At 44.9% G+C, this 25,221-nt stretch overlaps 1 protein-coding gene across 1 annotated transcript in view; it reads left to right on the forward strand.

Annotated features, from left to right (window-relative positions):
* The window catches only part of AGBL4 (AGBL carboxypeptidase 4), a 1,304,809-nt gene that overhangs the window by 1,192,108 nt on the left and 87,480 nt on the right, over window positions 1–25,221 (forward strand). The window contains exon 9 of the mRNA XM_047082354.1: window positions 20,069–20,180. Coding sequence (XP_046938310.1) covers window positions 20,069–20,180 — 112 coding nt within the window. The remainder of the gene's footprint in view (window positions 1–20,068; window positions 20,181–25,221) is intronic.

Genomic DNA, 25,221 nt, shown 5'->3' on the forward strand with positions numbered 1-25,221 from the left:
CATGAGTTCATTAGAGGAAGTCTCACCCTAGCTTTTGAGAATGTGGCTAATGAGCCTTGGATGTTTCATGCACAGCCACCTGAGGTAACTTGTTGGGGTTTTCTGGTCAGTTCACTAGACCCGGAATCAAGAGAGTTAAAATCAGTTTTGGCACCTACTTCCCATGTAACCTTGGGGAATTCACTTTCCAGTCTGATGCTCAGTTTCTCTTGCATAATGAAGGCAATGATCACATACCTGGCAGGGTACTGGGGAGAATCAAAAGAAATGGTGGAGACAAATGTGCTTTGCAGAGTATCATATGGTGGTTACAGTGATGACTATTTTGATTCTGTGTTTCTTTTTGGAGATCATTAATGAAGGAGAGTGGCATCCCAGGTCATCTGAACAGCATTTCTCTCTGATGTGGGCATACCAGCCAGCCCCACACTCACTCATGTGCTCAGACCTTGAACTCTCTTTCTCTGGGATGAATACCATAATTTATATAGCCTAAAATTTCACTGCCTGGTGGGTCATCTGCTAGAATATTGAATCCTCTGAGATAGTGTTATTATTCTTATTTGACAGTTGAGGCAACAGGCTTGCCCAGAGTCACACAGCCAATGAACCACTGGCTGTCTAACTTCACTGCCCTCATTATACCTCTTTAGAGTGGATGAGTCCCACAACTTGTAACATTCATTCTGTGTGACCTAGTGCCTGTCTGTCCTCCTTTCTGCCTCCCCTCCCACCCTATACTCTTAGAACTGTTGCTCTAGCCACACTAAGCAAAGCCTAGTTCCCTAGACATGTCCTATTGGTCCCTGATTCCTTACCTTCCTCAAGGCCACCCTCCGCTGAGGACATGCTGTCCCTTCTTTAACTCATTAACCCTTCTTCACAATGCAGCTCATGTCTCTTCTTCTGCAAAGCATTCCCCAACCCCCCAGGCAGAATTAGTTACTCCCTTCTCTAAGCTCCCACAGGCCTGGTTGTTGAACAAGACTTATCCCATTGTGTGGACTCCACTGGCCTTCAAGCCAGCAAAGAACAGGGACTGAGCCTTAGTGGTCCTTTTGTCCCTGATTCTGGGCAGGAGGGATAAGCCCACAGTAGATGCTCAAAAACTATTTGATGAATTTGAGTGAAGGAAAGGATGATTTTATTGATAAAGAAACCAAGATCTACACATGAGATGGGATTTACCCATGGTCAGTGGTACAGCTCAGATTAGAATCCAAATTTTTAAATACCCAGACAGGTCCATTTTAAACAGAGTTGATTTACTCTTTCCAAAAGCATGGCAACTGGGTCCAGAGGGGCTTTGCAGTACCTCTGGGTATAAGTTAGAGAGAGCCCATGGGATATGTGATGCCTTAATTAAAGACAGTTTTCCTTTCTCTCTTAATTGGCTCAAGCAATGGTTCATTAGCACTGGAAGGTTTTATGGCTTGCTGCAGGCCTGAGAGCAATGCCTTTCCACCTTCCCTGGACAGAATGCACTGTTAGTGATAATGGTGGTGGAAAGACCGTTTGATTTATGTTAACATTTCTGTTTAATTACAAGAGCGACAGTGGTCAGAAAGAGGTCAATACTGTCCACTCTACACACTTATTTATGTCATCATCTGCTGTCCAGGGATGGCAAGTTGGAAAGAGGTCTGTGACCTTGACCAAAATGTCTCCCCTCTCTGGGCTTCAGATGGCCAATGGGGTGGTGATGGGGAACTAGATGCTTTCTGTACGTCCTCAAGCTCTAGATTTTGTGATTTGGGGATTTCAGGATAAAAGAGCGCCAACCCTCAGAAATGGTTCTCTACTGAAGTTTAAACTCTCAACGTTTTCCTAGTGAAAATACGTGTTTCTTATTATAAGAGCTGGAGAAAATCCCCAACCACCGGCATTAATCCTGTTGCTAAGACAGCTCTGAGTTGCAACAAAGAGCCTAACAGTCATGAGAATTCACTACTAAACGTTTGGAGAAGGTGAAAAATAATAATAAAGACTCCGGATTGAGGGCTTCAAGGTGCCTTAGAGGTGCTCTAGACCAGCCTTCCCTGACTACAGCAGTGTGTCCCATTTCCTGGGGGACATGCCTCAGCGTTATAGGGGAGAAAGGAACACAGAGTTTGAGTAAGTTTGGGAAACACAGAGTTAAGCACAACTAAATGTGTTCTTTTATAATAAGATCTTTCAGTTCTGAATATGCTAATCAACAGGAATCTAAGAGGGGTTATAGTATCCGGTGTTTCCAAAGATAAGTCAGGGAACACTTTTAGGGAAAGTGTTTTAGGGGAAACTTGTTTCCCCCTCCATCCCTCACCCCCTCCACTGCCACTTCCCCAGCCCCGAGTGGTGTTACGGTTTATTAAACTCATTTTGGGAAATAGCATTCCAAGAATTCTGCTTGCCCACCCAGTGCCATGTCAAGCACTCATACACTTATCTCATTTAATCCTCACACAAGTTGGTGAAGGAGGGTGCTTGCTGAGATTTCTCTGCTGGCAAATAATGAAAATCTACTCAAATTAGTTTGAGTACAGAAGGAAAGGTGGGAGGGAGAGAGGGAAGGATACTTGTCAGCATTCTAGGGCAGTAAACAGAGCCCGACCTCAGAGGAACTCATCACATTGCTGGAAACCGGCTGGAACACAGACGGACGGCCACATCGCTGCCTCTGTCCTGCTCCCTTTCACTCCTAACATCCCCTCAGGATATTCAGTCTCTTGAGCCTCAGTGAAGTGAAAAATCCCCCTTAGGTCATGTGGCCTGTGAGAGGCAGGCAGACATGCAGGTCTGTGTTCCTCCCTGAGGCTGCACCAGACATGCCAGACCCTGTGTGAAGAATGAGACAGGCCTGCCCTCATGCCTGTCGTTGTCCTTCTCCCCCTCCTCCCCCTCCACCTCCTCCTCCCCCCTTTTTCTTCTTCTACATTAAAGAGACAGATAATCCAATCTAGGAAGGAAAGGCAGGAAATTTTCACAGATGTAATCATGTAAAATTATATTTATGACACAAACACCTATACTATGGTATTTATAGTAAATTAGCATTTAACTGCAAATGGTGGCAGCTACACATGACTGATAATGCTCTTTATGAGGAAGGTGGCATTTACTAACCAGACTGCCATATCTGCACCTGGACTGCGGCCTCCAGGAGAAGCAGGGAGGGCCTCCATTAGTTTACAGACTCTACTCCATACTCTACTCATACTGCACAGGAGCCGGCCACAATAGATGATGTCAAAATATAGCAGCGATGTTATGGTGTATAACAGTGACACAGGGCAACTGTACGTCCTGTCTCACTTACTGTGCTCCATTTACACTGGCCTGCTTTCCAGTTCAATCTGAGATTTCATGCCAACTCACAGGAAGGCCTTCTCGGAGCTGCCAGGATAGAGCAGGCCTCCCACCGTGCTCTTTCTAGGCACTCTGCACTGTCCTTTCATAGCCCTGGCCCCAGCTGGTAATCGTGCGGGGATTTATGTGACCATTCGTTTAATATCAGTCTCCATCTCTAGACTGCAGACTCCATGAAGTCAGGACTTTGTCTACCTATGTCCCCAAAGCCTGGCAGAGTGCCCAGCACAGAATGGGCCTCTGATGTGTATTTTCTGGGTGAATAAATAAGCCCAACAGCAGTGTTTAGTAATAGTGCCCCGGCACAGAGCTACAATCCCAGTGCAGAGTAGCTATGGCTGGATGCCATCCCCTCCCAACCCTTCACTTGCATCTACGTGGCCTCCTAAGCCCAACTGTCTTGACCGCATTACACTGAGATGGCATGAATACCATGATGAGCTGCTATTATGATTTACCAAACTCTCGTTTGCAACCACATGTTACTGTACAGGACACTATACTTTTAAATGCACTTAAAAACCACATTTGATCTCTACAACAACTCTTTGAGAAAAGAAAGTCAGTTTTTATTATATACATTTGAGCAAAGGGGAAACCGAGCATATAAAGGTGAAGAACCATGTTCAAAGTCACATGGTGACACTCTGCATTCCCAGGCTTGGCCTCTGCCTTTCAAGCTGGAGGTAGAAGCAGAGAACCAGCAGTCTTACGTTCCCTACTCTCCTGAGCCTTGTTGTCTTTGGGTAAGACACTTCTCTCCACTGGTCTCAGTTTCTCCCTGCCCTCTTGGAAGAAGATAATGAGGTGGAAAGCATCTTCCATCACTTAGTAGAAGCACTGGGCAGAGGCTTTGTCAAAAATGGCATGGCTACTCCATGGATGAACTTGAGGACATTATAGTATGTGAAATAAGCCAGTCACAAAAAGCCAAATACTGTATGTTTCCATTTATATGAAATACTTAGAGTAGTCAAAATGACAAAGACAGACAGTGGAATGGTGGTTACCAAGGGCTAGAGGAAAGGGGGGAATGGGGAATCAGTGTTTAACCAGTATAGAGTTTCAGGTTTACAAGATAGAAAGACTTTTGGAGATGGATAGTGGTGATGATAGTATGGCATTATGAATGTACTTAATACCACTGAAATGTACACTTAAAAATGATTAAGAGTGTAAATTTTATGTCATGTGTACGTTACCACAGTTAAAAAAAAAATAAGAATGGTTCTACTACTGATGCCATGTGAGCATCTTTGAAGGGTTCTGGGAGATCTGGGGCCTAGAGGTCTTGAGAGACGGATCTTGTAACTTCAGGTATTATAAAGCCAAGAAGCTGCAAGGCAGCTCCCAATTGGAAGGCCATTGGGGTAGGGGGTGATGGGCTGTGTCGGTCACCAGTCGAGTCAAGTCACTGGGTTGGCAATTCTTGATGTCCTGTGTTAGATGTGGCTGCCCACGCCCCTTGCAACATTTGTACACAGTCTCTGCCACCTCCTTCTCCCCATCACTCCCTTTGCAGAGAAGAAGGCCCCACCCCCTCCTGTGCCCCACTGCCGTTGATTTCTTCAGAGCATATGTAATGCATGAGTTGCCTTGCATTTGAAAAACAGAACTCTCCATCTCCATATGACAATATGGAACTCTGTGTTGGGTTTGCATTTCTTAATTAGGTGCTTGTCATTGTGTATTCCATAGAGCCACGTATAAGTAAACAGTCATAGACCTTTGAATAAATTTATTGGTTTTATTTATGTTTCTGGGCATAAAAATCTATAATTACCAGGTACAGCCTCAGTATAACCGGTATTTAATGACAATTACTTTTTGTTACCATAGAAATGAGTCCAAAGTAGTTACCCATAATTTCTCATTTCCCAAACCTCACACATGCTGAATTGCAATATTACCATAGTAATTGCCTATTAGTCATCATAAAATACGCAGTTACCCAAAAGATAGCAGGATGCTATGAAATTTCTCATCTTCAGAAAACCTCAGTGCTTCTTGGGAACGTGGAGGTGGGGGAGAGCAACAAACCCCTCTGGGTGGTGCCGAAATGATTCAGCTTCATAGCATGGCACCACTGCAGACCCCGCGGTGGAAATGGATGCTTCTCCCATCTGTGGACCCGCACCACAGTATGTCTCCTGGCCCTGGTGATCTCACATAACAAAGGATGCTCCAGTGCAATAAATCCAATTTAACTAAAGTTTATTGAGGGCCTGCTGAGTGTCAGGCCCTGTGCTGGGCCTTAGGGAAGCAGATGGGAATCAGAGGCAGCCTTTGCCAATAAGAAGCCCTGTGTTTGTATTAGAGGGGTGTGTGTGTGATGCCACGGAGGCCTAGATAACAGAGGTAATGTCTAAGTGCCTACTCACTGTACATTAGCCATATCATCTCATTTAACCCTTGCAACAGCCCTGTGACAGAGGTAGTGATAGAGCCCATCTTTTTCATATGAAAAATTTTTATGTAACGAAACATAACATACTAGAACTAAAGAACACAGTAGGGAAATATTCAATCACTATATGAGGAACCACTGAAATCCATAAGAAAATCTTGAATAACTTATTAGAAAACCAAAAAAGAAAACTAAAGGACATCTAAAGTTAATGCACAAGGGAATTTTTTCAAAGTGGTCAAAAACTAAAGGAGAAAGATTTTTACACAATTCCAATAAAAATGTAATTTCAAAATAACATTTTTAAGGATTCATATTAAGTGCGGTTGATACACAATATTAATATCATTTTCAGGCGTAAACATGGTGATTTGACAATTGTATACGTTACTCAGTGCTCGCTACAATAAGCCGACGTTAACATCTGTCTCCAGACGTTATTATAAATTGTTGATTTTATTCCCTATACTGTACTTTTATCTCCAGGACTTACTTATTTTATAACTGGAATGTGGTTCCCCTCAATCCCCTTCACCTATTTTGCCCATCTTCTACCCCTGGCAGCCACCAATTTGTTCTCTGTATTTATGAGTCTGTTTCTTTTGCCCCATTTAAAAAAATTTTTTTTTAATGTTTATTTATTTTTGAGAGAGAGATAGAGTGTGAGTGGGGTAGGGGCATAGAGAGAGGGAGACACAGAATCTGAAGCAGGCTTCAGGCCCTGAGCTGTCAGCACAGAGCCCGACGTGGGGCTCGAACTCACGCACCGCGAGATCATGACCTGAGCTGAAGTTGGACGCTTACCGACTGAGCCACCCAGGCGCCCCTGCCCCGTTTTAAATACAGAAGGAAGTTGAGGCACAGAGGCAGCCAGGAACATGCCCCAGGTGCCTCAGCAGGAAGGGTCCGAGCAGGTTTATGAATCCAGGCAGTCCCACCCTAGCCTACTATGGAGGTCACCTCCTGCTACATCGTGTCCTGAACTCAGGCAGTGCTTCCCTCTGACTGCCAGTGGCGAGGGAGGGTTTTTGAAGCCTATATAGGAATTCACCAGACACAGACAGTAAAAGAGATTTGCACAGCAAAGTGTCATTAAGCACGGCAGAGGGTGATACCAGACAAGGTATTCCCAGCATACAAACATACACATACACACATGCACAGACATAATAACTTGCTGACCTCGCCCACCTCAGCATCCAAAGGAGGAAACATTTTAAACTTTCCAAAATAGGATAGAACACAGAATTAGCTGTGTAAAATGTAAAGTGCATGGGGATATTCTATTTGTTCTTTGACAGCATAAAAACTGTGCACTTTTCATCAAGCTAGAAATGGAAACCAGAGGCCCATTACAAGGACCACCTCACCGAGAGGTGCTGCCAGCCCCTTCTCACTGTGCCTCCCTCCCCATCCCAGCCACACTCTCCCCATTTGGTGGCTCTGTCACAGAACCATAAGCCTTGGAGTGGGATGGGAGCTGAGACCTCTAGTCCAATGCTCTTCCTCAGCAGTGTCCCTGAATGACAGCCGGGTCCCCCTCTTCTCATCCACCTCCAGGCTTGGGTGTGGTTCTCTGGCTTCCAAAACATCACCAAGCTGCCAGCTTGGACTGTTAGAGGTTTGGATTCATGCTAAACCCCCCAGCCCATCCCTTCCGCTTCACCCCTGAAGGATTATTCTGTTTTAGTCCATCTTCTACGTGGTAGCCCTTCAGCTGTCTGAAGACTGTGTGTCTGCACGTCTCCCCACTGTCCACTCCAACCACTGCCAACTCCTGTTCTCCAGGCTGGACATCCCCCAAAGCCATGGGACTTTTCATATGTAATCTGAAATCCACTCCTCTCCCCATAATTCCTGCTGTCCTCTCAACAAGCTCCAGATGTTTGTTGTTGTCTGTCTTTGAGGCCTAGTGTCCAGAACTGAACAGTTATGATGATGACAATGATAATAATGGTGATGGTGATGATGAACACCTCACCTCTGTTGAACCTCCTGGGCCTGCCACTGTTCTAGACATTTTGCATGTAGTGTTTCATTTAATTCTCAGAACGACTCTGTCATTATTCTCACCTTACAGATGAGGAAACTGAGGCATAGATAGATTAGGAAAGTCCCGTAAGTTCATAGAGCTAGCTAGTGGAGGAGGAGTAGGAAGGGACCATCACAAGCCTAATTCTGGGGACGTACTTCTCCTGATATAGCCCATATGCACATTGCTTCCTGACATTGAGCTCTCCTTAACCTACATCTTTCCACTTGCATTTCTTCTAGGTCACAACTCCCCCACCTTTTCTTAGAGCCTTACAAGAAGCCTGTGACATAGACAGGGTAGGAGTCACTCTCTCTCTTTGAACAAAGAAGTGACCAAGCCACAGAGAGGCTAAGTAACTTGCTCAAGGTCACACAGTGAGTGAGTTCCATCGTTAGTCAAGATGAAGTGCAAGTGACAACAGGGGCCAGACAGAGCCTCACCTCCCAGAAACTCTCTCCTGCTTTATGTAACCTGAGCGATGTTTCTAAGGAGGTTGAAAGGACATTGGGGCTGGCAGTGTAATCAGGTGTCTAACCCACAAGTGCACACCGCCAAAACCAATTATTCAAATGAGCTTCCCAGCCAGGTTCCACAGAAAAGGCCAGATGGCTAGATGTCTGTGGAGGCAGCCCCCCATCTCTGTCCCTGCAAGCAGCTGAACAGCATTTCAAAGTTAGAGTTGATAGCAAGTTGATTGTAATAATTGATTCTATGGCAAAGGCAGGCCTCTGAGGAGACAGTAACCCAGAATGAGTGGCTGGGGTTTCTGGAGGAGCAAAACAGTAGAATCAACAACTTTGTCATTTCTAGTCTTAGTTCTTAAACCACTTGAATAGTGTTAGTTGTGTATGTAAAATCCTCCTGTGGCTCCTTGTTCGCCATTAGAAGGAAGCTAAACCCCGTAGCCTGGTATTCAAGGCATGCAGTGTCCAGGAACATCTTTCTCAGGTTCATCTCCCACTGTCCACCTTGCTCTTGTGCTAACATCCTCCATCCGCTCCCCTCACCTTCCTGGGCCGTTTGCAGGGCCCTGAACTGGCCTGCTCTTGCTCACACCTGTGCCTTTCCTGGCAACTCTGCTTAAGAAGCCTTTCCACTCAATCATTTCTTCCCCTTCTTCTTTCTGTCTGTTCCTCCCCCTCCCCACCTTCTTTCCCTCAGAGGTTGACATAGCACACACTTGATACTAGGCACTGGGGGACTGGGGTGGGCTTTGCCCTGTGCTTGCCCTCAAGGAGGAGGTGTTGGTGAGGTGAGCCTCAAAGGATGAGGGGGAGTTCGCCAGGGGGGAGATTGTCAACATGTTCTAAAACAGAGGAATAATCATGTTAGGTAATAGCAGTGTTGATAACAATACAAGCATTAATTGAACTGATACAAGCTACCAGGCCCTGTTCTGTTTTTATGTATTATTTCCACTGAAGATGGAACTCATCATACTCCTGCTCCTGCTCTCTCCCTACTTCTACCAATTTAGAAGGTGATTGAGGGATCATAAAGATAGGCGTCAAAATACAAGTTTATTATTGGTAAAATCGGGATTTGGAAGGCATGGTTTACCTATGTGGCTAAAATTGGCCTCCTTTTACTTCACCCCAAAGTTCAACTTCGCCACCAGCCCCAAGCCAAGCAGAAGGTGAGATGCCTCTCAGAAGGCATACCATGTGGCAGAGAGGAGGTCCCTCCCAGAAGGGTCACTGATCCCAGCAAGCCAGGCCTGGAGAGTCAGGGCCAACAGGCTGTGCCCCTTTTCTCAAGGGGACCAATCAGATAAGTCTCATTGCCTCCCTTGGGGGAGTGGAAACAAGGGATGGAAAGGAAGCCATTCTCCTTATTGCTGGAGACCAAGAGTCCCTGTTGGGGCTGAAAGCGATGGGAGGTTCCTCCCAACAACCCCCTCAACCTGTGAGGTAGGGTCTTGTATTATCCTCATATTACAGACAAGGAAGCAGAAGCACATAAAGTGGTTGAACAACTAGCCCAAGGTCCTGAGATATAGGAGATCCAGGAGTCAAAACCAGGGAGCTGCCTTGAAGCCCCAGTGCCTAGCTTCCACCTTACTGCCTGAGCCCTGAGTGAGCAGAAAGTCTTGGAGAATGCCAAGTGGTCTGATGTGGCTGGTGCACATGGTCACAGCTGCAGACCACAGTGTAGGTTCACACACCACACAAAGGCACCAGCTAAGAAGGCAGGTGGAGGCTGGCATGCAGCCTAGGCCTGATCAGCCTGTGACTTGGAGGAATTGCATCAGCCCACAGGAAGGGGCACCTTCTTGCAGTTAGTTCATAGGATATAAAATGTGTAAGCCTTGTGGGGTATACAGATTAGGGACATGGTTGAAGAAGCTGGAGGAATAAGTGAGGACCCATTTGTGGAGGGCCCTGGCAGTCATACCAAGACCAAACTATAAGACCAGTTAACATATGTGTGGCACTCATCTCAAACCAGGCAGTTGTCGCCAACATTTTCCACGGCTGATCTCGTTTAATCCTCAAAACGGCCCTCTGAGGTAGCAAGATCAACATTTTGTAGATGAGGGCTGAGCCACAGAGAGGCCACACAGCTAATATGTGGCCGAAGCCAGGATCTTATCCAGGCAATGTGGCTCCAGAGTCTGCATGCAAACTAAGCCACTTTTCAGGCTCAGACCAGGTGGGCAGGGGTCTCACCTGCTCCCAGAGCTTGTGAAGGCCTAAAGGACTTTTCTTCTCTTTTGCGTTTCCTTTGCCCTTTCTCACTTAAAAAACTCAAAGAGATGATTCCTAGCCCCAAGAGCCAGTGCACTCCTTTATAAAATGTTCCCCCTTGGGTCTTGTTAAATGATTCTTTTGACTCCTGTCAGTGTTCTTATGGAGGGAAAAATAATCTATTGGTTCTGGAATGAACTTCCAGCTCTACTTTTTACAGCTATGTGACCTATGCCTCTGTTTCCCTGTCTTTGAAATGTGATGATAGGGTTTTATGAAATCTTGGGTCCTTCCAATTGGTGACTGGCTCTCAGAATTGTTTTTTCTTTAATAATTTTTTTAAGTTTATTTATTTTGAGAGAGAGAGACAGAGCGCGCACACAGGAACAGGGGAGGGGCAGAGAGAGGGAGAGAGAGGATCCAAAGCAGGCTCTGTGCTGTCAGCGCAGAACCCAATGTGGGGCTCAGACTCACGAACCATGAGATCATGACCTGAGCAAAACCAAGAGTCCAACGCTTAACCAACTGAGCCACCCAGGAGCCCCAGAATTGTTTTAAGTCACAATGTGGAACGCCCCTGCCCCAAGCCTGGTATTGCTGCCAAGCAGGAGACTGGAGGGAGGAGGCTGAATCCCCAGAGCACATGTTCTCCATGAGAAGGGAGAGGGCACTCCAACAAAGCTTCTCCTTATCGACTAATAATAAGTTCTGGGAGAAAGGGCACAGGAATTTTAAGGTTAAAGATGATCCCTTTTCCAGGTGTGGTTTGAGTACTCCCTTTCCCAATCCCACCACCTTGCCAGAAAGGCCACCATTACAGGGTAAAGATCTTGCTGACCCTTGGAGGTAGGAAGTCCTACCTCATTCTAGCTCTGCTATGAACCTTGGGAATGTTCTGAACCACCTCACATGCACACACAATTTGTGCACTGCCCGAAGACTCCTGGTGAAGGGCCAAGGCCAACTGTGACTGCTCCCAACCACATGTCTGGCCAGAGCAAGCATACTTCACCCATTCGGAAGGGGCACCTGTTTGCTAACTTGGAGGGGGTACCTTTTGTCAACTTGCATAAAGGTACTTTTCATGTCAACTTCCACTTGAGATTCAGTTTCCCCATTTAAAAATTAAGGATGTTGCATCCACCCCTCACCTCACATGAGTCCCCTCACTCGGGTGCTGACTTGACTCCCAGGACTGGTAAGAGAATAGGGAGAGGGGCGCCTGGGTGGCTCAGTCGGTTAAGCATCCAACTCTTGATTTCGGCTCCGGTCATGATCTCACAGTTCCTGAGATGGAGCCCTGCACTGGGCTCAGTGCTGACTACTCAGGCTGCTTGGGATTTTCTCTCTCCCTCTCTCTCTGCCCCTCCCCCTCTTGCAGGTGCGTGTGCACGCTCTCTCTCTCTCTCTCTCTCTCTGTCTCTCTCTCTCTCTCTTTCTCTCTCTCAAAATAAATACACATTTAAAAAATCGAGCATAGAGTGATAGCTAAGAATATAGGCTTTAGAGCTGGCGGACTGGGTTCAAGTCTTGCCTGTATCACTTATCCTTTCTGGACTACGACAAATTACTTACACTTTCTGAACCTCTATTCATACAGTTTAATGGAGGTTTGGCTGTGTATCTGGCACTGTGCTAGTATGAAATACTCAATGGCAAATGAAATAGATTCACTTCTTGCCCTCCTGGTGCTTTCAGGTCTTTGAGCAAAACAGATGAATTTGTCCAAGGTCACAAAACTACTCAGTGGTAGATCTGGGACACAAACCCAAGTCCTTCTAACTCAGAACGTATTTTCTTATCCATCCTCTGCTTTACCTTTATAGCCCAGGCCACATCCTTGTTGTGATAGTCTAAGAGGGAATGTGAGGGAAATCCTTTAAATATCCTAGTGGTGGTGATAGGGAGTGGGATATATTAGAATTATCCTTTGTGTTTGGGACAAAGGACGCTGCCCACTGTCCTCCATCTCCACCATAGTAGAGCCCACTCCACCTGCTAAGCATTTTGCAGGAGCTGTTGATGACAGATTGCCTGGCATTCCGACACTGGCCAATCAATACACCTGGAAGGTGCCTCAGGCCAAGGGCAATTGAATCCCAACCTTTTAGTGACATTAAATAAAGCAATATTTATTTTGCTTTTGGTGCAAATATACTTAATCCAATCCAGCTCATTGGTAATGCTGGAAAACTGCTGCATTTGAGAGACAATTGCATGTGTGGCTCGTACACTCTGCCTGTCAGTGCCACCCTTCCAGGAGCATATAGCCCCACAGTGCTCAGATGAGATTGATCTGGAGCCACCAAGCTGTCTTATTCTCTATCCTTTAGAGATGAAAAGGAAATCATAAGGAGGGGAATTAAAATCATTGCTCTCATTCTAGCTGCCGTTATGACTGCTAGGATGGGCATGATGCCCTTAACAAGATGGAGCTATTTATTTGCCATTTGAATAATATTCTGTGGAACTATGGGCAGAGGAGAAAGAGACCAATAAAGGAAGACCAGATAGGAGTAGCTTGGGGTCTCTTTCATAGATCACACAGTCTTACCCATGGCTGGGGGGACCTCAAAAAGTCACTGTAGACCATCCTTGCATCCGTAAGATCTTGGCTCAAATCCCAGATCTATATCGTAGTAGTTGTCAAATGATCTCCTAAAGGTCAAATCTCTCTTGGATTTTATTTGCTCACTTATAAAATGAGGATTAATAATACCTACCTTAATTGGTTATTGTGAAAGCATCTAGCTTGTAACAGATACTTAAATGCTTTTCAAAATATGTCTTTAATACCTAAACTTTGTTTGCACATCTTCGGGGTATTCATTCATACATTCATTCATTCACTCATTCATTCAATAGATATAATGAAACTTCTCTGCACCTGGGTCTGTAGTAGATAAGTTGGAGTGGAGATGGGCAAGATGACACAAACATAGTCCCTGCCCTCACTGGGCTCACAGTTTGGAAGAAGAAACAAAAGATAATAAAGAGTAAAAAAAAAAATAGTCAAGAGTATCTCCAACTTGAGAATAAAAGCATACATTATATGGTTACATATAAATTTGACTTCCACAAATTTGGATTTTCTTTTTTTTTTATTTTTTAAATTTTTGTTTATTTTTGAGAGAGAGAGAAACAGAGCATGAGCAGGGGAGGGGTAGAAAGAGAGGGAAACACAGAATCCGAAGCAGGCTCCAGGCTAAGAGCTGTCAGCACAGAGCCCTATGTGGGGCTCGAATCCATGAACCATGAGATCATGACCTGAGCCAAAATAGGACACCTAGCTGACTGAGCCACCCAGGCATCCCTGGATTTTCTAGAATGATCCCAATGTCAAATATTGTCTCTCATTGGCACCATAAAGAGCCCCATTTATGTCAGGGCATGGGTCCTGACTTGGAGCTCATGCAGAAATTTTGTGTTAAAAATAAATAACAGAATAGAAGAGCACCAAGAAGACAGAGACCCAGGATTTCACACTCAGTGACTCTAAATTGGCAATCATACTGTAAGAGCTCGACATCTGGAGGTCACCTTGTTCATTCCTCTGTCTTTAGGCAGATGGTTTGGGTCCTGAAACCACTGAAGAGAAAGAGCTGCATCAGCCCTGCCCTCCTGGTGCTTATAGCCTAGTTAAGGACAGAAGCATAATACATTAGTTGCCTGTTAGAAATATGTATAATTTCCAACCATTCTCACTTCGCTGACTGCACATGTCACACCCTCTGCCTGGAATGCTCTCTCAGGACTTGACTTTTGGCAAATTCCCATCCCTTCTTCAAAGTTCAGAGCAAGTTAAGAATTCCTAGAGGCAAAGATAGGGTCCCATGTAAATCTCGAATGTTGAAAAATGTATGCAATTAATGTTAAGATATTGACAATCCTTGACTATTTGGTGTTTCTTTTAAAAACTGTATCAATCCTTTTCCTAGAATATTTTGTTTTCCTTGTATTTTAACTTTATCAGTAATGTGTGTTTCCTTCAAGTCCCTAACTTTGGAGATAAACCCCAATCATTGATGCTTTAAAATCATATAATAAGATTTATAGCAGCATTATTTGCAATAGCCAAGATATAGAAACAGCCCACGTGTCCATCGATTGATGGATGGATAAGAAGATGTGTATACATACACAATGGAATATTATTAATCCATAAAAAAGAATGAAACCTTGCCATTTGCAATGACATGGATGGAGCTAGACATTATAATGCTAAGCAAAATAAGTTAATCAGAGCAAGACAAATACCATATGATTTCACTTATATGTAAAACTTAAGAAACAGAACAATGAGCAAAAGAAGAGAGAGAGAGAGAGAGAGAGAGAGAGAGAGAAACCAAGAAACAGACTCTTAACTATACAGAGTAAATGGGTGGTTACTAGAGGGGACGGGGGTGGGGGGAAGGATTAAATAGGTGATGGGGATTAAGGAGTGCACTTATTGTGATGAGCATAGGATGATGTATGGAGTTGTTGGATCACTATATTGTATCTCTGAAAGTAATGTAATACTATATTTTAACTAATTGGAATTAAAATAAAAACTTAAAAAGTAAAAAACACACACAAAAAAACAACCACAACAAAAAAACGTATAATGAGACAGCTGGACGAGACCTCCCTGAGTGAAATACAACCTCCTTGTTTTACAAAGAAGAGCATGGAGCCAGGGGAGGGGAAGTGACTTTCTCAAGTTGATATAGACATAAAGGGCAAGACCTGTCCTCCTGGCCCCCAGCCAGGTGGGGCTCCTGCATCTGCACTAAAGTGTTTTCTTTAGTAAATACCCACCTGCTTATAGACTATTGCCATGAGAAGTGTTCTTTAAAAATCAGCTCAAAAAGTACCCAGCACAGGTCCTACTCACTGAAGAGTTTCACAAGTGCTTTAAATTCTACAGAGCTCTAGGATTCTTTGAGGATTGAGGTGCCTTGAGTCACCAGCCACACTTTATTTTCATCGGCAGGCTGGATGAAGGTGTTGACCTTTGAGGATCTTTGCCTCTAACTCTTTCTCTTAAGTTTTGAATCTCACTCTTTTGAATGAAAGAGGTTTCCTGGAAGCAGCATGGCCAAATGGGAAAACCAACTTGGGCTAATTCACCCTGATTCTAGTCTGGGCCTTGTGGAATACCAGTTAGGTGACCTTGAATGAATAGCTTACCTTCTCTGGACTTCAGTGCTCCCGCTTAAAAAATGGAATCCAGCTGTGTGCCTGGATGGTTGTAAGAACTATATCATAGGAGATTGGAAAATTCTTGGGAAAGCATGAAATGCTCATTCAACAACTACTTCTTCAATGTCTACGATAGTCCAGACTCCTTCTCAGGCCTAAGAATACAAACATAAATAAGACATCATCCTTACCCTTAAGGACTTCATGATCCAGTGGGGAAGACAGACTCAATTAATTACTATATCTTTTGCTGTAGCCAATCTGATGGAGGTAGGAGGGGGAGCAATGGATGCCATGGGAACAAAGGAAAACTACCTATCCGACATTTGCAGAGAGTAAGTCAGCAAGCCTTCCTGGAGGAGGTGACATTTAGGTTCAGACAATTTCAACAATACCACAGTCCCCACCACTGCCACTGTCATCACTGCCTACAATTTATTTAATATTCAGTCTGTTCTGAGGATTCTGCTGGACCATTATTAGTTCATGTTCACAATTCAGGAAGTCAAGGTTGTTTTCCTCGTTACACATATGATAAAACAGAAGCAAAAGAGGCTTCAAAAAAAGAAATGTTAAAAAGATCACATAGCTAGTAAGGAGTACAACCAAAGCTTAAACCCAACTGTGACTTCCAAATCTTCTGGTCTTCACAACACTGCCTTACAGGTCTGTGTGACTCTCAGAGGCAAGGCTGAGACTAGTGGAGGAAGTCACTGGGAGACAAATTTCAGCTAAAGAGAAAAAAGACTTTTCTAGCAGAGCTGTCCCAGAATGAGATAAGCTGCCTGGGGAGATGGTGAGTACCAGGTCATAGAAATATCATGGAGCAAGCTGGTGACTTGGCTAAAACATTGCTTAGGGCATTCTTATCTGGAGGCAGAGGAGAGGTAAGTAAGCTAACCTTCTCTAAGGAACAGTCGTTTATGATTAAGTCTTATTAACAACAATGTTCCATTCCAAGTTTTTAGATGCTCAGTGGAAGCTGGAAGAACTCTGGGAGCATAACACCCAGACCCATGGTTCCATCTTCTTGGTGACCAGCCACTGGGAAGTGAACAATATAGGGGTCTGCTGGAGTTTTCTATAAATTAGGCTACAGAGTTATATGGTTAAGGATGCTTTCCGTTAAAGAAACAAGGACTAATTCCAGCCACTTAAGCAAAAAGGGAATTTATAGGAAAGATCACATTTGGAAAACAAACAATTATAGACTGGCTTTGGAAGGCAGAAAATTGGCTCTTGGCAGAAGTAATCTACTTCTGTACCATGGTGGCACTGCTGTACACCTGACTTCCAGCCTGCATCACCTAGTCCAAGTTTAAATCCTGGGGGAAGTGGCTGTTGCCCGAGTCTGGTTTCCTGTTGCTGCCCTGGCTGGCAAATCACAAAGAGAGAGCATGTGGCTCATCTGGTCTTCTGTGGGAGGAAAAAAAGGCACCACCATAGTCTCATCATCTGTAATGTTGGAGGAGCATACTCTTCCCAACCCTGTCCCATCTAATCATAGGGTTAGACGCTGGGCATTCCCCCAAAGAAAATGGGCAAATGCCTACTACATTAGGAACATGGACATGCACTCTGATCTGCCTGATTCCCAGACTGGAAGAAAAGATATGGGGTATCCCTGACCACTGCTGTCTACTGCCCATTCCAGGCCCCTGTACACTGCAAACTTATTAGTCTATGTCACTCCTATAGGATGTAGCACAAAATAATAACAGAGGCACCTGGGTGGCTCAGTCAGTTGAGCGTCTGACTTTGGTTCTGGTCATGATCTCGTGGTTCTGTTTCGGATTCTGTACGTCCCTCCTTCTGCCCCTCTCCCGGTCATGCCCTGTCTGTCTGTCTGTCTCTCTCTCTCTCTCAAAAATAAATAAACATTAAAAAAATAATAAAAATAAAAATAAAACAATAATAAAATGTTCAACAAAACAACAACATAACATTTTAAAGTTGTTATTATATGTCAGAACCCATGCTAAATTAAGTTCAATACATGTGTTTATCTCATTTAATCCTCACAATATTGTCCTGAATTATAAGTGGACATAAGCCTGGAGCATATCTTCTTTCTCCTGTTAGCCTATGTTCTTAAAGGCCAGGAATGAAGTCTGCTTGTGAACCAGTCCTGACATCACCTCTTTTCTCTCAAGCACTTTGTTTGTAACCTCTCTGGGTTTCAGTTTCCACATCTGCAAAATGGGAATAGTAATAGCACCACCCTCATAACATTAACTTCAATTACGTATTTTGTATTTGGTAAAGTACTTAGTTCTTGAGACCAGAGTAATGTCAGCAAATGTTCTCTTGATTGTGTTTGCTTCATTGGGTGATGCTGTTGTAACCTAGATGTAGGGCTATCTCTGTTCTTACTCTGCAAGCAGTAAAAAGCCAGCATCAGCACCGGGTTGATCTCAACACAGCAATACAAAATAATAATAATAATAATAATAATAATAATAATAATAATAAAACTCTTTGCCAGGAATTCAAAGCCCTTCACATTTCACCACCACCTCCCTTTATAGCCTTACCGTCACCACCTCCCCACTACATACTCTATGACTTAGCCAAACCAAACTGTCCACTATTCCCCCAGTATCCTGGGTGGATTCACAGTTCCTTTCTTTGCTTCTATATTTCCTTTCGCCCCCAACACCTGGAAAAATTCTATTCATCCAGCAAGGCTCAACTCAAATGACTTCTCCTCAATGATGCCTTTCCCCGTATGCCTCATGAAACATTAGCTATTCTCCTACAGGGTTCCGACAATGCTTATTTTAAGTGACAAGGGGAAATTTTTATTTACCACCCCCCCTTCTTACCCCAACCATCTTGAAGGAGAGGTAGATTCCCAGTACAATCCTTTATTTTTCTGAGTAGGGTGATAGATGGGGGATAGAAATTTAATAAATTGAGAGAGGGTTAAACTATATTGCTTAAGGAAAGAGAGGAGCTTGGAGGATAAGATGGGGGTGTAAAATAGTGAATCAGAGGGATAGAGGAGAAAAAGGAGGACAATTGAGGCTCAGAAGACAAAGAGAATGATACCCATCAGTTTTGAATCTGGTTAAAAATCTGCAAAGAGCAGACTTTTATCCTGTAGGTGATGAAGACCTATAGATGAATCTTGATTAGGAAAGCAAGCCAGTCAGATTTGTGTGGGAGACAGTCTGGAGATTATAATAGGATGGCCTGGAGAGAAGGAAAGTGGCAATTAGAATTGTGAGCAACCACAGAGTTTCAGGAACTTGTACCTCAGCCTGGGCTGGGCTGGAGAGTACCTAGAGTGTGTGAAGGCCTGGTGGATGGTGGCATGGGGACAGAGACCTGGAGGTGACATCTCTTCCCAAGTCTAAGCAGGGCTTTGAGTAGATCTGAAGTGAGAAAAGGAGGAAGAGGGAAGAGAAGAGAACCAGAAGCCATGATTGCACTTGTCCTAGTGAGGTTATTTAATGTGCTCAAGGGAGAGTATGGAGAAGGTGGTCAGGATAGCCTCCACTGAGCTGGTGACATTTGAACACAGATTTGAAATAAGTAAGAATGAGTCATTAAGATATCTGGAGGGAGAGTATTTGGACAGAGGAACAGCCTATACAAAAGCCCTGAGACAAGATGCACCTGGTGTGGTGAAAGAACAGTGAGGACTCCAGCATCTGGCACAGAGAAAGCAAGAGGGATGGTGGTAGGAGCTGAAGTCAGAGAGGTTGGCAGAGAAGGACCACATGGGGACTGGTAGCTTGTGGGGGGCTTTACTCTGCATCTAATAGGGACCATTTGAGGAAAGGGACATAATTTTACTTATGTTTTAGAGGATCACCCTAGATGTTGTGTGGAAAATGGGGGTGTAAGGGGAAGATAAGTTGAGAGGTGGGCTGGGAGGATGTCAGGATGGAAATAAGACCAGGTAAGAGATTATTACAATACTTGGGACCTTGGTCCAAGCTCAAGGTAATATCAATGGAGGTGATAAAAAGGTGTTGATTCTTAATACATTTTGAAGGTAGAGACAATGGGTTACCTATGGGTAGGAGACAGAGAGGAATAATAGGGACACCAGTGACTTCAGCCTGAACATTTCTTTCTACTCCTCTGTGTAACACATCTACATATATCTGCGGTCTCAGAGAGTGGATACTGAAGTCAGACTCGTCGACAGAAATATCTGAACTTCTCTGTGACTCAGCTTCTTCTTATGTAGAGTGGGAATTATAACAGTAGTGGCTTCATAGGGTTGTTGAAAGCATTGAATGAATTAATGCATGTAAAATGTTTAGAACTGTCTCTGGCAAAAAATAGAGGCTAGATAAGTGACATAATGATTGTTCCTACTCCTAACTGTATTTTGGTAAGTGAGAAGCTTGGTTTGTCCTGTTCATACTGACTCTGACTTTGGGTATTACCCAGGTGCTCTCTAATGGGGTTTGACCTGAACCGTCACTGGCTGGATCCCTCTCCGTGGGCTCACCCTACCCTACATGGAGTGAAACAGCTCATCATCCAGATGTACAATGACCCAGTGAGTAACCAAACCCATTCGGCACCTGCTGGTTTTATGCCTTAATCTGGGAAAGGGCAGCGTTGTGCTGGGGATATCTACTAGGAGCTACAAATTAGGAGTGCAGGGTCAAACCAGGGTGGGTATTAGGCCTGCTGGTCTCATCTCTAAATGAGTAGCTTCCCCTCCCTTCACAAATACTGGGTTCAGTTGGGTTCAGGAGGTCTCATGGGATAAAGGAAATATATTGAAGCAGATTCACATTTGTCAAGGCTCTTTGGCTATAAGCAAAAGAAATACAACTTGAAATATGCAAAATAGAGAATTTATTACAAGAGTTCCAGAATACTGTAGACTGGCCCTCCTCCCCTGTAGGAGACAGGTGTCAAGTGTCACATCTAGTGACTCCCATCGCTGGAGAGTGATTTGCTCTCATTTTCTAGTTCCAGTTCCAAAAGGACCATGACTGGCCTAGTTGGGGGGACATGCTACCACTGGGCAAGTCAACTGTGGCCCCAGAGGCAAGCGTATGTAAGACAGGACAGCCTCACTGGAACCACATGGTTGGACTTAGGGGCTATGGTGGTGGTGGTGGTGGTAGTGAACTTGTTCCCAGAGAAGAGGGCCTGCTATTCCAGAAAGAAGGAGAACAATGGGTGTCCATATTGAGTTTTCTCATAGGGGTAAGACTTTTAAGAAATAGGAGAAGACATTGGGGTTTCATAGGTTAGAGAAAGGAGGACGACCATAGTCATTCTATCTCTGAAGAGCTATCAGAGAGGACAGGACAGACATCTTCTGGGTGGAGGCCAAAAGTAGAAGTAAGGCCTGTAGAGAAATAGAACTTTTTAACATTTAGAGCTGCCTGAGCCAGAGTGGGTGTAGGAGCTGTGAACTTTGCCTTACTAAAAGTGTTCACCTTGAAGCTAAATGACACTGTCAAAATGGCGTATAGAGGAGATTCAGTTGGAAGACGCTGTAGTGAAATGGCATCTGAGTCTCTTCTAACTTTGATGACTTTGATTTCATGTTCCCTTGATTTCCATAGCCCCTAAATTTTTTTCTGATCTGGCTGGTTATAGATATCCAATAACTATTGGTTGAATTGAATTGGATTAACTATGGCAAATCGTGTTATGCCAACTGTAATGTGGTTTATAGATAGAAAACAGTTATTCACTGAGGGGACTATGAGGAATGGCTTTAAAAAAAAAAAAAAGACATGGGACAGTGATAAGGTAGGAGCCATTGAACAAAATGGTATTTTAGATGAATCCCTGAGGAGAGAGGTGGGGGGCGTGGCATGGAGGAGGAACCAAAGCGAAGGGGGTTAGGTTTGCTAAAGAGAAGAGGCTTCAGCCTGCCATTGCTATCATCAATTGGAAGTCATTGGTTTGCTCACAAACAACTGGGCAATCGTCCATGCTATAGAGCATAAATCAGGCAAGAATGAGTGACAGAGATATGTAGACACTTTCTGTGCCATGAATAGGTTGCTCATCAGCTGGCTGGAACTTAATAAACACATGGGGAGGCTGAGCTCGTTGCATAAGCTGTGTTGTTCCTGACAGTCCACTCCTTTAAGTCCTAAGCAAGAACAGGGAGCACTAACCTGGGAGTCAAGGATCCCATCTCCCTCCACCTCTTCTCTTTTCCCCACCCCTCTCTCCCTGCCCAGGCTTTTACTCCAGTCTTGCCTTCCTTCTTTCTATAAATATTTATCAAGTAGTTTCTACATACTAGGCATTGAGGCTTTTTCTAGTAGTGAACAAAACCCTAACCCTTGGAATCTGCAGGGAAATAGACATTAAGTAAGTGAATACTGGTAAATACAGATTTACAAATTGTGTGTGGAGTTACGGGGGGAGAAAAAAGCACCGAGAATGTAACCTGTGGGTAGGATGGTTATCAGTTTTGGCTTACCTGGGGCAGTTCCCACTTATACCTGTTTTCCTAGAGTATGAACAGTGCCCCCTTTCACTCTTAGAAGTGTCCCAGTTTGGATGATAAATTATACCGTCTCTCTACTTAAAAGCTATGTAAAAGCACTTAGCAGAGTACCTCGTGTGTAGTAGATCCTCAACAAACATTATTTGGATTGGATTAAAAGTCACATTTGACTTTAACGGACATTGTGTCCAACTGCAGACACTGTAGTACCCAAAAGCATCTGCCCTAATAGCTTTAAATGCTTTCTACTCCTGACCTTCACTGTTGCGCACATCATCATAATCACTCAACCCAAAGCTGTGTGAACTGCCAGGACAGCTTCTGGCCTTGTTTCTAAATGCTCACAGCCTCACTCCTTCATCCCAGTGGCCTTCTGCTTGACAGAATCAGCAAGCAGGGGATCAGCAGACCCTCACTGGTGGGCAGGGACTATGTCTGTGAGCATCGTCGTTCCTCACCGAACCCCTTCAGGTTCTAGCTGGATGCTGGGAATAATCAGAGCTGCTGTCCACCCCTAAGGAGTTCACAGCCTGGTAGAGACAGGTATTTACAGGCAGTCATTCCAGGTGCATTTGTAGAGGGAGGCACAGGGGCTGTGGGAGCCCATGGAAGGAACCCAACCCAGGAGACCACAGCTGAGCTGATGCGTGAAAGATTCCCAGGGCAGGGAAAGCTTTCCAGGAAAAGGAGACATCTGTGCATCTGCCTTGAGAGGGAGGCACCCTCAGGAGATTTCCAAGTCATTCAGTGTGGCTAGTACTAGGAGCAGACAGAAGGGCAGAGAGGGTTATGATACAGGGTGCAATTTGGACTTTTAAGCAGGGAAATGATAGAATCAGGTTCGCATTTCAGAAAGACCCCTCTGGTGTCTATAAGGGGGCCATTTTGGAGGGTCAGGGGGCCAGGCTAGAGGCTGGAGACCAGTAGAGCTTACTGCTATAGGCTTGGAGAGGCATTATGGAGGGAGATGAGGGCAGCTGGCTGATTGGATGGGAAGGGGTCTTGCATGATGCCCATCGTTTGGCCTGGACAGTGGAGTGGATGTGGTACCCTTCCTGAGATGGGAACTCAGGAGGGGCAGCGAGCCTGGGCACAAACTTTAGACATGTTGACTTTGAAGTTGAGCAAAAGTAATATGTCCAACCTACACTATGAGTCTCAGGCACGAGCTCCTCTGTGTCCCCACCTGACAACAGGAGCCTGGTGTCCTGTGTTGATGATGGCATTTACTTCAAAGGCTGCTTTCCTAGCCCTTGGCTCACTAAGCCCTTTCCCCTACTCTATGGGTCTTGGAAACTAAGTGATGATCTTGACCATGGAGTGTTTCACCCAGAGGACTGTACTAGATCTCAGACATAAAGTGTTTTATGCCCCACTCCTGGGACAGCTCCCTGTGGACAGCCTGGCCTTTGTTTACCAGTTGTGATGAACTGTCCCCTAGGCAGAGTCTGGCTGATTCATCTCAGAGTCGCCAGTGCCCAGCAGGGACCCAGCTCTGAGCAGGCACTCAGTGTAAATGCTGAGCAAATGATGAAGTAAACCAGAGCCTCTGTGAGTTGGTTTTAACATGATTTCCCTGATGAAAAGAAGCAACTGGGCCGTATTACCTCTCCCCAGTCTCACCTCCCACTCAGAGTGTCCCGGATGCTGCCACCACCATCCACGTGTCCTCTTTTCCTGAAGACTCTGGTGTATGGACATAAAGCCTCTCCTAGGTTTCCCTGCAACCTGCTGAGATTGTCCTAAACTCTCAGGGACAAAACCTGAGATGGTATTACCTGCTCTGGTTCCCACGACACAGGCTTCTGGTCACCTTCACTAATATGCTCCATTAGTAGCCTCAGTGCCCACCCCATTCTACCCACCATTGAACTTAGCTTTCTCTGGCAACCCAGAGCCCCCTCAGATCCCTGGGTTTCAGTCTTCCCACCATCCAAACATGTCTTACTCGGGAGCTGCTCTTCGACATTTCATCACCTTCAGTGGTGAAGACCAGGGGAGCCAGTTCCATCTCTGCTCTATATCCAGGTTTCTCCTTTCCATTCTGAAGTTAGGTCTGAGTACTCTACCTCTTCCCCAGCTAATTAACCCCAGAAATGACATCACCTTTCAGGTGAGAGCTCACCCCTACCCATGGAAATTTGGCTTTATCCTGGCACACGCACCATCAGCCACACAACCAGAGCCACTTGTACCCAAGAGCACACACAGGGCCCTCCTCTCTCACCTATATCCAGTTACAATCTTAAAAAGTTAAGCCCATTTACGAATGAGCTTCCTAGGACCACCCATCTATAAGTCTCCTAATGCCTAACTATCTGAGAGGCACACCCAGAGAAGTGTTCGGCAAAGATAAACAAAAAAGCAGGTGTTGCTTTAAAATGCTCAGTTAATTGAATGAAATGCACATTTCTCAATGCATGGGCAAGACCCTCTGTAACCTCTGGGGTCATAGAGATTAATGGGGCAGGATCTCAGGTCAGGAAGAACTCATAATCTGATGGGAAGTCCAGACTCTTAAGAACAATTTTAATCCAAGGCAGCCAGGAAGGTGTGCTATGGTAGAGAAAATGCAATGCTTTGGAAATATGGGGTTGGGAGAGATTCATCCAATATGTGTGGTGTCTGAAGGATAGTGTTCTCAAGGATTTTGGACTGGGCCTCTAGCAATGGTGGCTGTAGTTTAGGGGTGAGGGAGGTTACAGGGAAAGGGGAGAGGGCATTCCAGGGAAAGCTCTCACAGAAGTGAGAGAGGCCTCAGCTGCTGAGCTGGTATGCAGGATTTATGACAGGCAGCGCAAGAGGGCAGTGTGAGAGGCAGATGGGAAGAAGGTCATGGGTGAGTTTGAACATGGAGCAAAGGAATTTGGCTTCTTCCTATGGCCCCGTGCTCTCTTCTCATTAAAATCAAAGTCTTAGGCCCTCTTTTGCATTGATTTTTGATTGAATTAAAAAAAAATCAAAGCTGGGGCGCCTGGGTGGCGCAGTCGGTTAAGCATCCGACATCAGCCAGGTCACGATCTCTCGGTCCGTGAGTTCGAGCCCCGCGTCGGGCTCTGGGCTGATGGCTCGGAGCCTGGAGCCTGTTTCTGATTCTGTGTCTCCCTCTCTC

The sequence above is a fragment of the Lynx rufus genome, unplaced genomic scaffold, assembly GCF_022079265.1.
Source record: "Lynx rufus isolate CCGP_SWC_20201006 ecotype Redwood Valley unplaced genomic scaffold, mLynRuf1.p SCAF_2, whole genome shotgun sequence".
Classification (NCBI taxonomy): Eukaryota; Metazoa; Chordata; class Mammalia; order Carnivora; family Felidae; genus Lynx; species Lynx rufus.